The 15,741-nt window shown below is 42.9% G+C and overlaps 1 protein-coding gene across 1 annotated transcript; it reads right to left on the bottom strand.

Moving 5' to 3' along the window:
• Positions 1-2,188: 2,188 nt before the first annotated feature.
• Positions 2,189-5,471, bottom strand: zgc:112001 (uncharacterized protein LOC550384 homolog). The gene is made up of 2 exons (XM_066677447.1): positions 5,037-5,471; positions 2,189-4,916 (listed from the first exon to the last, which is right to left on the bottom strand). The coding sequence occupies exons 1-2, from the start codon at positions 5,427-5,429 to the stop codon at positions 4,386-4,388; spliced, it is 924 nt and encodes a 307-aa protein (XP_066533544.1). The 5' UTR covers positions 5,430-5,471; the 3' UTR covers positions 2,189-4,385.
• Positions 5,472-15,741: the final 10,270 nt, after the last annotated feature.

Raw genomic sequence — 15,741 nt, 5'->3', positions numbered from 1 at the left:
GTTCTCTTGAGGTTGAAAATGAAAGTTGAAAAGACGTCCAAACACAGACATTGAAAAGACGACCGTTAGACGTATTTTGGATGTCCTTTGACTTTATCGATTGGTCACCACTTAACTAACTTATTAAAATGGATTTTGGACGTCCATTGACGTTTAAAATATGTCCTTGACGGACAGACTACTTTTAGACCTATTGTTTACTGGGAACCTCCTTCTACAGCTGCTGGAGATGCTGCTGATGCTGTGTGAGAGTCAAGAGCATAGGCTGTAATATGTTTTCTTTCACAATATTCACTATGTCAGATTAGCGCCATAAATTCCTGCCGTGTCTTGGTCGGGGGAGACTGGCAACACTACGGAGTGACGGAGCACACCTGAATCATTGGGCACAAGGGAGGGACACGCACTAAACAGTTCAGTAGATGTCGGCTGCTTTTTAAAAGTAAAATCATATTATTTCATCATTAAATGTCGTCTAAATGTATCTGTCAGATTTCTAAAGACGACTCTCATAAAATCAACCCTGAGCCATCAGGACGACGCGGGATTAACCACTGGTCTATTGTCTTTCTTCAGTCCCTCCAGTTAAAACCGTCACCCACTGTGTTCTGTTTGGATTGTGCCGCAGTTCGCTTCTGTCGCCTGTAGAGGGCACTAAAGCAGTGCGGACACCATTTGAAAGTAATGAGAGTAATGTCTTTACTGTAACTCTACTGTGTTTTCCAGGAAATTCTCAAAATGTCTCACAAATCTAACAATAGCATTTAATAATTTAATACCCTCAAACCCTGAAGGTCATTACATTTTACTGTAGATATATTATTTCAGTGTTATTTGGTGAATATTAATTTGAAAGACCCCACAGAGCAAGGTATGATTTGGGTGGTGGATCAGTTTCAGAGCTGCAGTGACACAGATGTAGTGGTGTGTTGCGCAGGATCAGACACAGCAGTGCCCTCTCCCTTTTTCTGTGTTGGAGTGAAAACAAAGTCCATCTGGGGACCGTGAGGACAGGCTACAGAAGACCAGTGAAGAAGGATGAGGTATTTGTGCTTGGCTGTGTGGTGGCAAAACAGGTAGTTTGTGGATTCCAACCCACCTCAGGTCACTGTCCCTGAGATTGGTGTGTTCTCCCTGTGTCTGTGTGGGCTTCCTCTCACTGTCCGAAAACACACTGCTACAAAAGGTGGTAAGTGAGTGAGAGTAACGCCTTGTGTTGGACTGGTGGTGTGTTCCTGCTCTATTATCTAAGTAGGCTCTATTGCCCATCCATCCATTATCTGTAACCGCTTATCCAATTTAGGGTCGCGGGGGGTCCAGAGCCTACCTGGAATCATCGGGCACAAGGGGGGAATACACTCTGGAGGGGACGCCAGTCCTTCACAGGGCAACACAGACACACACACGGACACTTTCGAGTCGCCAATCCACCTGCAACGTGTGTTTGGACTGTGGGAGGAAACCGGAGCACCCGGAGGAAACCCACGCGGACACGGGGAGAACACACCAACTCCTCACAGACAGTCACCCGGAGTGGGAATCGAACCCACAACCTCCAGGCCCCTGGAGCTGTGTGACTGCGACACTACCTGCTGTGCCACCGTGCCGCCCCCTATTGCCTATTGTGCCCAGGCTTTATTAAATCTGGTGGTTAAATGGTTAAACTTATTAATGTGTGATGAAGGTGACTGGCTTAATGTCGATTGATGGGAAAGACAGGGAGGTCAGTATCTGGCAAGATCTAAGGTTTACAGTGTAGATGGATGAGTTCACTATTTGGCAAACAACAGGTCAGTGTTTCCCTTTCTATATATGTGCTATAACTGGTTATTAATGACTTTTAATGCATTAACAACATACCGACTAACCATATAAACAGATTTTTATAAACAGAAAGTCTTATTCTAAAGCGATGCCAAATGGAATGTTAATTCGGATGTAATAAAGTTTAATTTCATACCTTTAGAACTGGAACAATATATTGATTTTAATTTAAATATAACAATTAATAGAAGATTGTACTTCACTATTTACAACTAATTTCCAATCCACTGGTTATATTAACAGTTAATAACAGTTCCCATAGCGACAATATACATTCTTGACCTTTGCTCCCTTCAGATGAGCACTGGATGAGAGAATAATAGAGACGGATTCGCTTCAGATTTTCATATTATTTATAGGTATTACACTTTTCCAGATCAGTTAGAATGTTCACATTGACTTTTCTACACTCTTAAAGGCATGTTGTTTATTTTATTACAGGAGGACAGTTAACCTGATCCTCCAGTCTGTCAGTATTAAAGAGTTGTGAAACCCTTTGTCTTTAAATCAGTAGAGTTCCTCGTTCTAATGCAGGAATTTATGTGAAAACACTCAGAAACATGCAGACCATGTAAGAACAGGTAATGCGAGTCAAAGGCTTTCTTTGGGTTTCTGTGAAGATGTAAAACCAGACCAGTGACTAAAACAAGCTCTGAAAGGAATAGTTATTAAATTATTGCTTTTAAAGCCAACCACAAACTGGAACTGACCATGGTTTACTTTGTTAGTTCATGTCCCTGCTCCAGTTAAGAAGGATTCATTAGTACATATCAGTTAAAAAATTAAAGTCTTTAATCTTCTATTTAATGTATTATGCCATGTCCTTAAAACATCATGTTTATTTTTTTATTATGACATCACCATGCACCAGTGGGCGGGGCCAAATGTTACTCTTTATAGTAGACTGTTACACAGCAGTCTATGGAAGAAAATGTGGTGATCTCTTATTTAATAATGCCGTTAAAAGACCCAGACGCTGGTTTATAGCGTCGATAAAGGGCCCATATCGTGAAAAACTGAATAAAGATTTAGTATGTAAACATTGCAGTCCATAGTTCATATATGGAAAAAGGCCTAATGGTTTACAGGTTTTTGCATTTGTGATGTCACAAATTTGCATTACACCTAACCCAGCCTCTTTCCCATTCACACTGAAGTTAAAATGCTATGAGTGGACCTCAGGAGGAAAGGAATATGGGCCCTTTAAATCAATAATAACATACACAACCTATAAGTCACTTAAAAGCAGTATCATTATGTTTCCATTATATTGTCCGTAAGACTAGAGGAAGACGATTACTACCCGGTAGAGTTCATGTTGAGTTGCAGAGGCTGCAAAAGGTATTTTCATGCCACACACACACCATCTGATAGAATGATTACACAGTTACTACAGGGCAGTATTCATAAAGCTACATAACATGTACATACCAGCCCAGACGGAGACACAGACCCACACCAACACCTACAGGAGCTTATTCTGTTAGGTGTGATTGGTCTTTTTTTTGTTTGTTTTTTTCCCCAGTCATGTCACTTTCTGAGATGCTGTAGGTCAGTGTATGTCACAATGACATTGATGCTGATAAGAGCCACTCATCAGTTTTGTTTTCCTGTTTATATAAGATGTGTCACGTGTGTATCATTGATACACACACCTGGACAGGCTGGTGTTATTTTTGGTGTAAAAATACCACCTGGTGTAGGTCTTAGAACTGACAAAAGCTGCCTCTGTGGCAGATGACACATTACAGAGCCAGTGTGGTTATGTAGGTCTGTGTCTGTTGTCATGGCTGAGGCCGGTGGCATGTAGCTTGCTGCCATACAGTTATCTAGAGATGGGTGATATGAAAATTACAATATTTTTTCATCATGATAATCATATGCAGTGTGGAGCATATCATAAATAGAATCGATAGTTAACACTAATATCATCCAATATTTCAGTTCAGTTCATTTTGCTGGAACACAAAATAATGTTTCTAGTTTTTCAGGCAGTTGTTAAAATGTGATACATCTGAGACATTACTGAGACATGTTAAGGAAGTATTATCTTCCTAGCCTTCACATCATTTGGTGCTTTTTCCCCACTGTATGTTACCTGTTCTAATTGACTCCACACGGCTCTACTTGTTTGGTACGTGGTTGGTTTTCCACTAAGAAAAGTAGAGTCAAATAGATACCATACAGTGGAAAAGCAGCAGTAGAGGGGCCCGCATTGTTTTAACATGCATTAGCTGGGCTCTGATGGGTTGGTACATGGGCTCTTAGTAGGACCCAGGAGCCCAGTGCCCACTCTGTATCTGGGACCCATATGAGCCCATAGTGGGTTGTCTTAATTTAGAGAGAGTGTGTGTTTTCTGAGCTAGACTGTCTGTACCGTGGGACCCCTATATGAGGGGCCAACATTTAACCCATGGACAACTCACACTGGTCTGTAGACTGGGTTAAATCTTGCACATCACCCACCTTGTTGAGGGTTGCGGATACAATTCTAAGATTCATGCCACGTTTGAGTAAATAGGAGCACACGTCTGTAAAGTGCAAATCTTAAATACAGTGGGCTAAGCCAGTGTGTAGCGCTGTTGTTGCTTTTGTTGTTGTCTGAAGGCTTTGGGTAGAGGTTTGAGGGCGGCTGGTATGGGCAGCTTGTCCAGGCTGTGGGGGAACTCTTTTGGGGGAAGCTGGGAGAGGATGCGTTGCATAGCAATGAGGAAGAGTGGCGCCGGGACCTTCCCGGTCAGGTACTGGAACGTCTCTTCGCCCAGAACTTTGGACCAGCATTGAGGGTCCTTCTCCAGAACGTCCTTCATTTTGAAGCGCACTTGGGGCATGAACATGAGGAGGCTTTCCAGACACAGCTTCTTGGGGCCGGCGTTGACCTTGGAGGCCCCCAGCTGCTCCAGGACGATATCTAGGGGGGTCATGTCGTTGTGGTCCCGCAGATGAGGCGAGGCGCCGTTCCCCAGAAGCAGAACCACTATCTCGGACCTCAGGAGCTCGCAGGCCAGGTGCAGGGGTGTCTTCCCGTCTTCAGCGTGGAAGCAGCCGCTCCGGTTCATGTAGGAGCTGAAGCCCGGCAGCTGGTGGGTCACCTCAGGGTCAGAAGCAGAACAACTTTTACATCGCCATGTGTGTTACACATACAAGGAATCTGACAGGTAAGAGGCACAGACTACAGCGCTGAAAGGGAAACAGGCAGAGTTAGGATTCACCTGCAGGATGAGGGTAAGGATGTTCCTCCGGTCGTACCTCACAGCCATGGCCAGGTGCGGCGCCGAGGACGGACAGCAGCAGTGGCTCTCCCCCGGCATGGCCAGGGCCCCGTCCGAGAAGTTTCGGAGCAGGTACTGGGCGTACGGCTGGTGGTCGTGCACTATGGCGTACAGCAGAGCCTCGGATGGCGTGTACGAGCGCTGCGACTCGCGCTCCTCCCAATGAAAGGTCTCCATAGTGCGCATGTCCTCCAGCATCCACACGGGTTTGTGGTCCCTCACGGCCTGATAGAAGAAGAAGGACAGGAGCTGCCGCTGCTTGCTCGCGTCCTCCGCGCGCGCCCCCGCAGCCCCGCTGCACCGCGACATTCTCGAGGAGCGCGGCTTCTTCATTAACGCGCGCTACCCTCCGGACCGCACCTTCCGTCACTAACGCGAGCCCATCGTAGGCACGAGAGAGTGAGGTGGGGTGAGAGGGTGGATGGGGCTGAACTCCAAATAGCTCACGACTCCCCCACGAAGTGTACAATGGACGGTAGATAAAATACAGAACCATTTGGGAGACGCAGAGAAAGGCTCCCTTACTCCCTACAAAGTGAATTATGATCTCGTACATTAAATGATCAGAGAGAGAAAAAGAGAGGGGCTGGGGGGCCATATAAAACATCATACATATATATATACACATGTAAATCACCATACAGGAATAACGACTCCTTCTCTCAAACAGAGCTCAGCGATTCTGATAAATTCATTGTGAATTTACCGAGTGCACTATGTAGGGACTAGGGAGTTATGCGAGATTCGAGACACAGCCCGAGACCCGCTGTCTGCAGTGCTGGGCCAGTGCGCCTGCGCACAGTGCTGCTCTCGCGCTAACATTTTGTGCGCCGGCGCGTTGGCACCGTGACTACCGAGGAATCCTGATCCACCATCAGCCGCGTCATCATTTTCATTATTTACTGCACAGGAAACCCTCAGAGCAGTGCTACACTACTAAAGGGAATACAGCCATTAAACTACACTAGAACCTTTCAAATAATATCATCATCAATCTACAACTACTACTAAGAATAATAAAAAAAAAACAATATTATTAACTCTGCTTAAACTACGATTACTATTAATAGTACAAATATATTAATATTAATACTGTTACTACCCCAGTAAACATTTAGCCGTTGATTCAACTTTGAAATAACATAATGACTGCCGTCTAATCAACGTTCACTTAAGGTTGAAAATGATAGTTGAAAAGACGTCCAAACACAGACATTGAAAAGACGACTATTAGACGTATTTTGGACGTCCATTGACATTATTAATTGGTCCCGAAATAAATTACTTGTATAAAACGCATTTTGGACGTCCACTGACGTTATCGATTGGTCACCACTTAACTAACTTATTAAGATGGATTTTGGACGTCCATTGACGTTTAAAACATGTCCTTGACGGACAGACTAATTTTAGACCTATTTTGAACGTCCAGGGACATTCCTTGTTTACTGGGACTACTGTTGCTACTAATAATACTACACTTACAACTAATAATTATATTAATAATATCATCATCGTTATTAAACAAATAATAATACAAATACAATTAATGATATTAAAACTACTACTACCAGTGCTATTAATAGTAGAAATAATACTGTTATTACAACTACTATAAATAATATTAATACTGATATAAAATAGTTATAAACTGTTACAAAATAGTACTAATACTACTACTAACAATCTCCATGTACGCACATATCTGTTTGGTATCATTATAAGCTGAGACGAGTAAAACAAGTTCTCCCCGTCGTGACCTTGTGTGAGGCTCAGGGGTGGGGCACTATCAGAGCCACTCAGACAGCAGGTTTAGTTAATCAGGACATAGTGGGGCAGTGTGTTAGATCAGAGCTTCCCAATCACCAGGCTACAGATTGGTACTGGACCAAGTGTCATTTAATACCAGGCTGTGACAGCTGAATAGTGCATGGGAAAGTAGCAGCATAACCACTCAGGGTGTATATCTGTGATTATTAATAAATACGTCGACTGTGTTACATCTCAGGCTTTTTGGCTTAAAATGAAAACAGAACCCTGCAGCTGCCACAATGACTTTGAAGACGCTGTTGCCTTTATCTGCCACATACTGGTGTGAGCCTGGGTTTTCCTGGCATCATTTTAATGCCAAAAATAGAGGAGCATATTTTTAAAATGTGAGAGCAATAATCATGGAGCACTCGCATTGTTTTGTTGCTCTTGTGCAAAGTAAATATGAACATGTGCTCGCTCAGATTGGTTCTGATTGCAATGAAACTTTGGAACTAATGTTTGTTTGTGAGCACACAGGATTAACTTGAGTGTGAGCAGAAAAAAATGGACTGGATGTCAGTATGATGACCAGTTGACCTCTTTATCTTTAGAAAGACATTGAAAGGCATTACAGTACCTCCTGGTATGCAGAGAATGATCCACGACCCTGAATCATATGCACTCTGTTGGGGTTCTGTGGGGCTCCTGGCTATTTAAGAACTGGGGCTATACCACCCATCCAGAAAAAGCAAGGCTATACTGTCTTGGATGTCTGCTCTTCAAAATCTGGTACAATGGACTCTGCTCCATTCTCCACTGAAAAACTAAAGCGAAAATGGATTACCCTCAGACAGTAATGTAATGTAAATAAGGGAAAGATCCACTGCTCTTTCTAACAGCTCTGTATTTATACAGTATAGCCCCACTGTTCCTGTGCTTCGCTGAAGCTTGTGTTTCCTCTGCTGCTTGTCTGGAGTCATACCTAGCTCCAGCTAATGAAATGCACACTATATCGAATTTAGATAGGCCTCTGACTTGGCCCTGCCACAACTTTCCACTCTCTTCTCTTGATGAGCTCATTGGCTTGGCAGGGCACTCTCCATCATTGTCTCGCTGCATTGTGGAGAACCGCCTGAAGAGTCTGTGGCTTTTTCTCATAAATACCCACACGCCATGTATGTTTCCCAAGCCTTTGTGCTGCTGCATTTTTAGTCGCATCCTGAATAATTTCATCGCTGTTCATTGTGGGGCTGCGTTTGTACAGATTTCTACAAAAGCTGCTTTCTAGGATTCTGGGCTCAGGGTCCGACGAGTAATCCCAAAGGAACAAAGGCAAAGGAAAGTCCCTAGAAAGGAATGATAAGGAAGAAAATGAAACTCCAGAAGCTGCAAGACATAGACGTCATCTTCCTCAGGGCATCACCATGTACAGACTGAAACTAAACGTTGTACTGTGATAAACAGCACAAACAGAGCAGGTTTAGACAGTGATTTACCAAGAGCTTACCCTTGTAATGGATGGACACCATGGATAACATACTACATTAGTGTCCACACATGGCTGCCTCAGGTCAGGGCACATTCACAACTTAAAGAAGGACACTCTGGAGCCCAATGCACTGGTCTGTGGTCTAGTACAGATGGAGCACCATTCAACACATCTGGGATGAGCTGAAGTGGTGTTTGTGGTCCTCCAACCTCACTACCTGACCTTCCTAATGCCACTTTTCCACTGCATGGTACCTACTCTACTCTACTTGACTCTGTTATATTCAACTTTCTTTGCTTTTCCATTAGGTAAACTAGGTACCTGACTCCTGGAAGCGGGTTCTTTCTTAGTTCCTGCTCTCTCCTGGAGCCAAGCGAGTTGAGTAGGGACTAAATATGACATATAAACTTCCAGCAGAGACTGGCTGGAGTGACTTGTCAATCATGAGGATCTGCAGACAACTCGCAAAGCTACCGCAGTGATCACATTCATTTTTTTATTCGATTTTATACCATGGACTTCTGAAGAGGTTCAAACACTGCTTGGATTGGTGGCCAACGGATGACTCCAGTGAGTGCTGGGTGGTGCATCAGTGAAAACAATGAAACTACGCTGATGAGTCTGATCTGGAGTACAAAACTGTGTGCAATCCCCCCAAAAAAACTTACAACACATGAATACACCTTGAGTAAACAATGCTTAACTATGACAACTGCCATTGTTGCGGTGTCCAAAAGCCTGCAGTTCTTGTTGCTACATCACAGGCTACTTTTTGGAGATTAGCTGTGGTAGGGGAAAACGAAGCAGGTACAAAACAGCGAGTCGGGTGCCGTGGAAACGTGAATGTCATAGGTCATATGAGGCCAAAAAAAGCGATGGGATTTGATTCCCTGCTCAGGTAAACACAATAAAGAGTGTACAACTGTAATATGTCTACATCAAAACAGTGTATTAGTAATGTAGGGCACTCTGGGCTTGGGCTTCTACCAAATTCATGTAGATGGACTTGGACAACACACCTCCGCTGACTGTCTGTGTGGAGCTCTCTGTGTTCTCCGGACGAACTTAGAGGGTTGAGAGAGAAAGGGCATCTGGCATAACACCTCCGCCAAGTCTACTTTGGTGGCTGACCCTTTGTGGCGAGCCTTTGTGGGTGCAGCTAAGAGTGTAAACTCCGGAGCTACTGCCTTACAGAAGAGACACTGCAGTTTGCCTCTGAACAGTCAGTAGTGGAAATGTAGGGGTTTGTTCCAGCTTCTGCTCTTCAAGGAAGATTTTACAGTAGGTATCAGAACATTGCTGTGAACGTTTGTTAGCATTCAACCACTGCGGTAAGAAACTGATTCTGGGGGATTAGTTCTGGATCCCTAACACCACACCAACTCATCCCAAAGCTCCATCACTCAAGAGAACAATTAGTTTTATTACCCCTAGCTGACCCTTGGCTTTGGGTACTGTGGGTACTCTGATTTACTTCATGTTAAATACATGTTTTTCTTCCAGGTTATTGTAGTCAGTGGGTGTTTGGACTGGAATTGATATAGCTTTCACACAGAACGGTATCTAACCTTTAAAGTTCTCTCCTGTTCAACAGAATCCACTTTAGCTGTTGTCCTCAGTCGACCTCCTCGCTGTAGAACAGTTATTCGTTTTCTCCTCCCCCCACCACCCCACCTCTTTTTCTTTGAGCTATTCACTGTTAGTTGAGCTTAGGGGCAGCTTCCAACTGGAGGTGCTCTGAAATCCTCGATTGTGTCTTTCAGGAGCAGTTAAACTCTTAAAAAGAAAAGAGGGGAAGAAAAAGTCAATTCACCGCAGCAGCTGAGCTCTAAAGTTGATCACTAAGCTTCACAACATGCACCTCTTTAATGCCCTACTTCAGTCGACAGCACTTTAAACTGCACTGCTCCTCCTCTTTCACTCCTGAAGACTCTCAAAACTTTGCAGAAACTTCAGGAGAGACACTTTTCCCAAGGTCTGACACTCTCAGAAATATAGGGAGGGTAGAGGCAGATTATTGGTCACAAGAAGTACAAACACTGTAAGTGTACCTTTAAAGGTTCAACGGTGGTGATAAAGTCCTGTTTTTGTTCCCTAAAGACACAATACTGTCTCTTCTCCAGAAGAATATTTCATTATAGAACTGTGTAAAATAAAAGAACATAATAAAAGTGCTGGAGATGAAATCAACACAATTAAAAGTACAGAATATGTGCGTCTTGAGTGTTACCACCACTGTGGCAGCAGAAGTTACCACTGCAGTGACACTTTTTCTGATGGTGCATTGAAGGGACACATTCAAACCCTGTTTTTTCCGCAAGTAAAGACTGTTCCGGGGTCTTAATGAAATATCTGTGACATGCTTTGGTCAACAAACCACAAGGATCAAACACCACAGCCCTGTTCAGAAGGACAGCTTTCAGCACCCGTTGAGAAAACCCGAGGCTCCCTGTGAGTACGAATGAGAAGCACTTGATTTTAGTCGTTTTTGCTCAGTTCTCTTTCTTCCCACTTCTTGTTTTCTCCATATTTACTCTTATTTCTCCGCCCCCGTGTTAAGTGTCGGTTTTGCTCTGTTTACTGTTGTCTTTGTGCAGTCACATAAACGTGGGTCCAGCGCTGTGATTGGAGAGATGAGGAGGTGGAGTAATGTACATATTACAGGAGTATCCCAGTGGTTTTAATCTTGTCTGAACAGACCATTTCCGAATGTTTTTCAAAGTATACGCTCCCTTTTTAGAAAAGAATCCTGAGCCTGTAAAACAAGCAGTAAAAATAACGCTAGGTTACATTAATCCTGTGCGAATCGACATGTGGGGGAATAGTCAGCCATATCTTGTGGTAAGGGTGATTTTAGTGGGTTTTCCCAAGAAAGGAGGAGTTGGAGAAAGCATTTAATGAAGAAATATGCAGCACAAATCAGACACAAAGTTGTACGCTGAGAACCTCGGGTATGGAACGATGCAACACACTCAGTCCACAAGACCACCTAAGGGACCACTCAGTGGAGAGACACTTCTGGCAGCTGTAGGTGGATGTTTGTTCACAGTAGCAGCCTACAGACGTGTTATAAACGTGTATTCAACTCATTCATTTGTTACCATTATATGGTTTACATCAGTTACAACAACAGGGTGGATGATTCATTAATTTTTCCACCATCTTCCTGTCTAAGATCTGTTTTAAAGGTTTAGAAGATAAGGTCATTAAGGGCTGGATATTGTTTGTGCTGTTCTCAGAACAGTTATGAGAATTAAAAAACTCCAGTATCACTGCTGTGTCTGATCCACATTGCAACTGCAATGCGTGAATCTCTGTTAATTCCACCAAGATTTCTTATCCAGTGCAAATCCACCATAAACACTGCTGATTGTTTCACAGTGTGTGTGTTGGTAGGCTCCAGATCCCCAAATGAATCATAAATCAACATCAACAAACAGCATTGGCCCTGGTCATTAGGGCTTTAAGGGTACATGGTTTTTGCCCCCACCCCCCTCAATGTAGTATAAGACATATGGCTCCATCCTACACTAATATATATATATATTCCCATTAAAGCTTACTCCAGCAGTCGGGGAACTGTACACACTGTGTTTTTCAGTGTATTTTATAAAACCTGAATCCACAGAATGTTTATGAGACCTTTGGCCATTGTTGGTGCTGCAGAAAACAAAGTGATTGAGTAGTAGCTGAGATGCAGCGCGCTTAGTCAGCTCTAATGAAGCTCATGTGGAAAATAGAGCTCCCCCATCAGTCATCAGACGTGTGTAGAGACCAAAGCCCATACTTCAGTAAAGGCAATGTTACTTACGTGAAATAATGACTGCAGTAAAAGTACCTTCACTGAGAACACACAAGTATGAACTCTTTAACCTCCAGAGGCTCTACCACTGTATTTTACTCTTAATGTACCATCACCTGTCTCTCAGAATCCCTATTTGAGTCTTTGGAACACTGCAGTTTTAAAGCTGAATTAAACATCACATCATTTTAAACCCCTGTTTTCTCTGTACATTTCTCAAAAGGTACACATTTCCCAAAGTTTAGAGGAGTTTTCTTCTTTGAAAAAGAAAAAGCAGAAGCAGGTCAGATCTTCAAAACCAAAGTGTCAAATGAAAAATAAAAATTAAAAATGCAGTTAGTGGCCACTAGGGGACAGTAACGCACTTTATTCTCACTACACAGTTTCTCTAATTCAGTCATGAAGAAGCCAACGCTCACTGTGTGGCCAAAAGTTTCAGGACAACTACTCATCCCATATTTCCTTCTACAATGAAGGGTATTTAATAAAGAGTGTGTTCACGCATTAGAAAAGAAGGCTTTGCACTAGATACTGGAACACTGCTGTAAGAATTTGATGTAATGCACATAGTTGTGATTAACATGAATCATAAACACCACTCCAGCTCATCCCAGATGTATAGGATGGAGTTCCTTCTGTGTAGAGAACACAGGTCCACTACTGCACAGCACAGGTGATTTATACCCCTCTCACCCACAGGTAGCACTGATGATGGAGTCCTTAGCCATATTAGTAGCTGCTACAGACTGCTTACCATGTATATTCTACTGAGATTATTAAAACTGTGTGAGCCCTGACTGTATTCAGCTTTTAGAGAAGGGGGGTTTAAACAGTTGGTCATATATTACGGTGACCAGACGTCCTCTTTTACCCGGACATGTCCGGGCGGAATTTCACAAACGTCCGGGATTTTGTTTTTCTAGAGTTTACATAGAATTTCGAGAAGCATTTCATTCACAAACTAGTCCCACCCTCCCCTACTCCGATTGGTTCGCTTGAGTGAGAAGGGGGCGTGGTGAAGTAGCCTAAAATCTTCTGATTGGACGGTCTGACTGTAGAGCTACCGTTATTGGTCGAAAACCTTCTCTGTAAACATTTAATTGGTCCTCTTTTTCACCATCTCAGATCTGGTCACCTTATCATATATTGTATAGAGACAAGTTAGAAAAAAAAAATAGAAACAAAAAACTCACAGTGTGTAATAAAGGTGCCAGGACACCCATAGGTCACAAAAGTTGTCCGTACATTCACTCTTCATAACAAGTAGTTACCCCAATATTTGGATCTGTTTTAATAGAGAATTAATACTTTTCCAAGGTCTATGAGGCCTGCTGAGAATTGTTATGCCACAGAGCATAGCGGGATATTAGTAGTTTAATTGTATCATGCTGTACATCTTTCTTTGTTTACAGAAATAAAATCAAGTCTATCCGTGGGACACTGAACACTGAAAATATTTTCTTTGTTGTTTCTCAGTTAAATAAAGCAAACGAACACATTGTAGATCCTTTGCCTTTTTTTGGCATTTTACAAAGTACCCCAACATTAACAAGTTGAAAATTTCTGAAGCGACTGCAACAAACTCCAAAAACCGGGGTCAGAGCCAAAATGAGAGTGAAAGGTTTATAGAATATTCAAGTCACACCATATCGAGATTATTGCACTATAAGCAGTTTCTATCCACCAAAGACCCAGTCTCTGCAGTAAAGAGGGGGCATGGCTCACCACTTTGGGCCAAACTCTATGAGAGAGATGTCAGACAGTTGAAAAAGAACATTTCTCAATGCAAGACTGCAAAGGATTCAGGTCTTACACAATCTACCGTACATAATACTGTGGAATCCTGAGAAACTCAGTGTAGGACAAAGCCAGACACCACTGTTGAACGAGCGTGACCTTTGAGCTCTCAGACAGCTGAAACTGTGTAACACAAAGAGAGAGCCATAAATCAGTTCTATGCGGCAGGGTCATGTCTAAATGTGGGCTGTGGTGGGCATTTACGAATTCCCAATGCCTACCCACAGATGACATTCTAGTAATTCTTCTCAGGGCCACAGCTCATCTCACACACAGTGGACGCTTGTGCTTCGGTCAGAAGAGTCCATGTTTTAAGCTCCAAAATAACAACTTTACACATGGAAAAGGTCCATGGTTATCTCAGCAAGACAATGCCAGGCTTCATTCTACACATAGCTTCATATACACAGTGTGAGTGTGTGCATGACTGCCCTGTGTCCAGTCCGGAAATGACTTTGATTATAAAGGTATGTCTTTGATTGAAATGGTGAAAACTGCAACAGTCAGTATGCTCGTTTTCCAAACAATGAAAGGGTGTATAAAAGAACCCCCCTCCCCCTGCGCTTCTCTTATCATTGAGTTTTATCTGAGTATGAACCGACAGTTAGAAACGGTCTCAAATGAACTGGATTAAAATCACTTTTTTGGAATCTTCTCTAGTAAAGTCCCCTAAAGGCTTTGGAGTTGGGAGTAACAACATGAGTCTGAATGTGATGTGTTGCCTTGATGAATAAGACAGTATTTAAATCTGGCGCAGACCCAAACACCCCTCAGTGAATGTAGCCTCCAGTGCTAAAACTCAAACACACTCAGGTCCTGGTGATTGTGTGTGCGCTGGAGTCAGGCCTGTTTTCTCTGGAGGAGAGAAGCAGAAATAGCGTGAAGTCTTAATGCAGAGCTGCTGAAACAGCACCACAGCGTGTTTTAGTGGAGTTTACTCTCAGACAGGGGTAAATGGACCTGCTGGGCTACCTGCTGGATCCAGATCCATAAATGTCTGCTGTTTTATTCAAAACTGGCCTCATAGTAGTTCTCACAGTGGATTGGAGCTTGAATATTATCATTACGAGAGGCCACACAGTGGTGCAGCAGGTAGTGTCGCTGTCACGCAGCTCCAGGGACTCCGGGTGATTGTCTTGTGGTGTGTTCTCCCTGTGTCTGTGTGGGTTTCCTCCGGGTGACTGTCTGTGAGGAGTGTGGTGTGTTCTCCCTGTGTCTGCGTGGGTTTCCTCCCCCATTGCATGGGTGCCTATTGACCCACTGCGATCCTAAACTGGATATGTGGTTACAGATAATGAATGATATTGTATTTCAGTGCAGTATCACAACAAATTTATAAAACGCATGTTAATGCACCAATATGCAAGCGTCTAATTCTAACCCTAAACCAAAGTCTAATGTCAACGCCAGGCATCAACCTACACCCACATCACAGGGGTAGTTTAAATAGCAGTGTGTGCATTTAACTCTTTAGTTAAGTCAGATCAATCTTTATTTCTAATGTGCATTTAAAAAGACCACAGAGGCCTGGCGAAGGGCTGTACAATTTAAAACAAAAATAAAAACTGTGAGAGCACTGAGATATAGCAATAAATAAATCAAACTAAAGCTAAAATAATGCTAAAATAATTATAAAATACTTAAAAACATTTCCTGGACATAGAACTAAAAGCTATACAGCCGTTGAAGAGGAAAAACATGGGAAAATAAATAGAATTTCAAGTTTGACTTAAAAATATCAACTGTGGATGATAGCTTTATGTAAAGTGGCAGGCCATTTCCCAATTTTGGAGAAAGCTCTGTCA

This window comes from Hoplias malabaricus, chromosome 7, assembly GCF_029633855.1.
Source record: "Hoplias malabaricus isolate fHopMal1 chromosome 7, fHopMal1.hap1, whole genome shotgun sequence".
NCBI classification, from domain to species: domain Eukaryota; kingdom Metazoa; phylum Chordata; class Actinopteri; order Characiformes; family Erythrinidae; genus Hoplias; species Hoplias malabaricus.
Note: the sequence above shows the minus strand (reverse complement) of the source record. Positions and strands in the feature narration are given on the sequence as shown.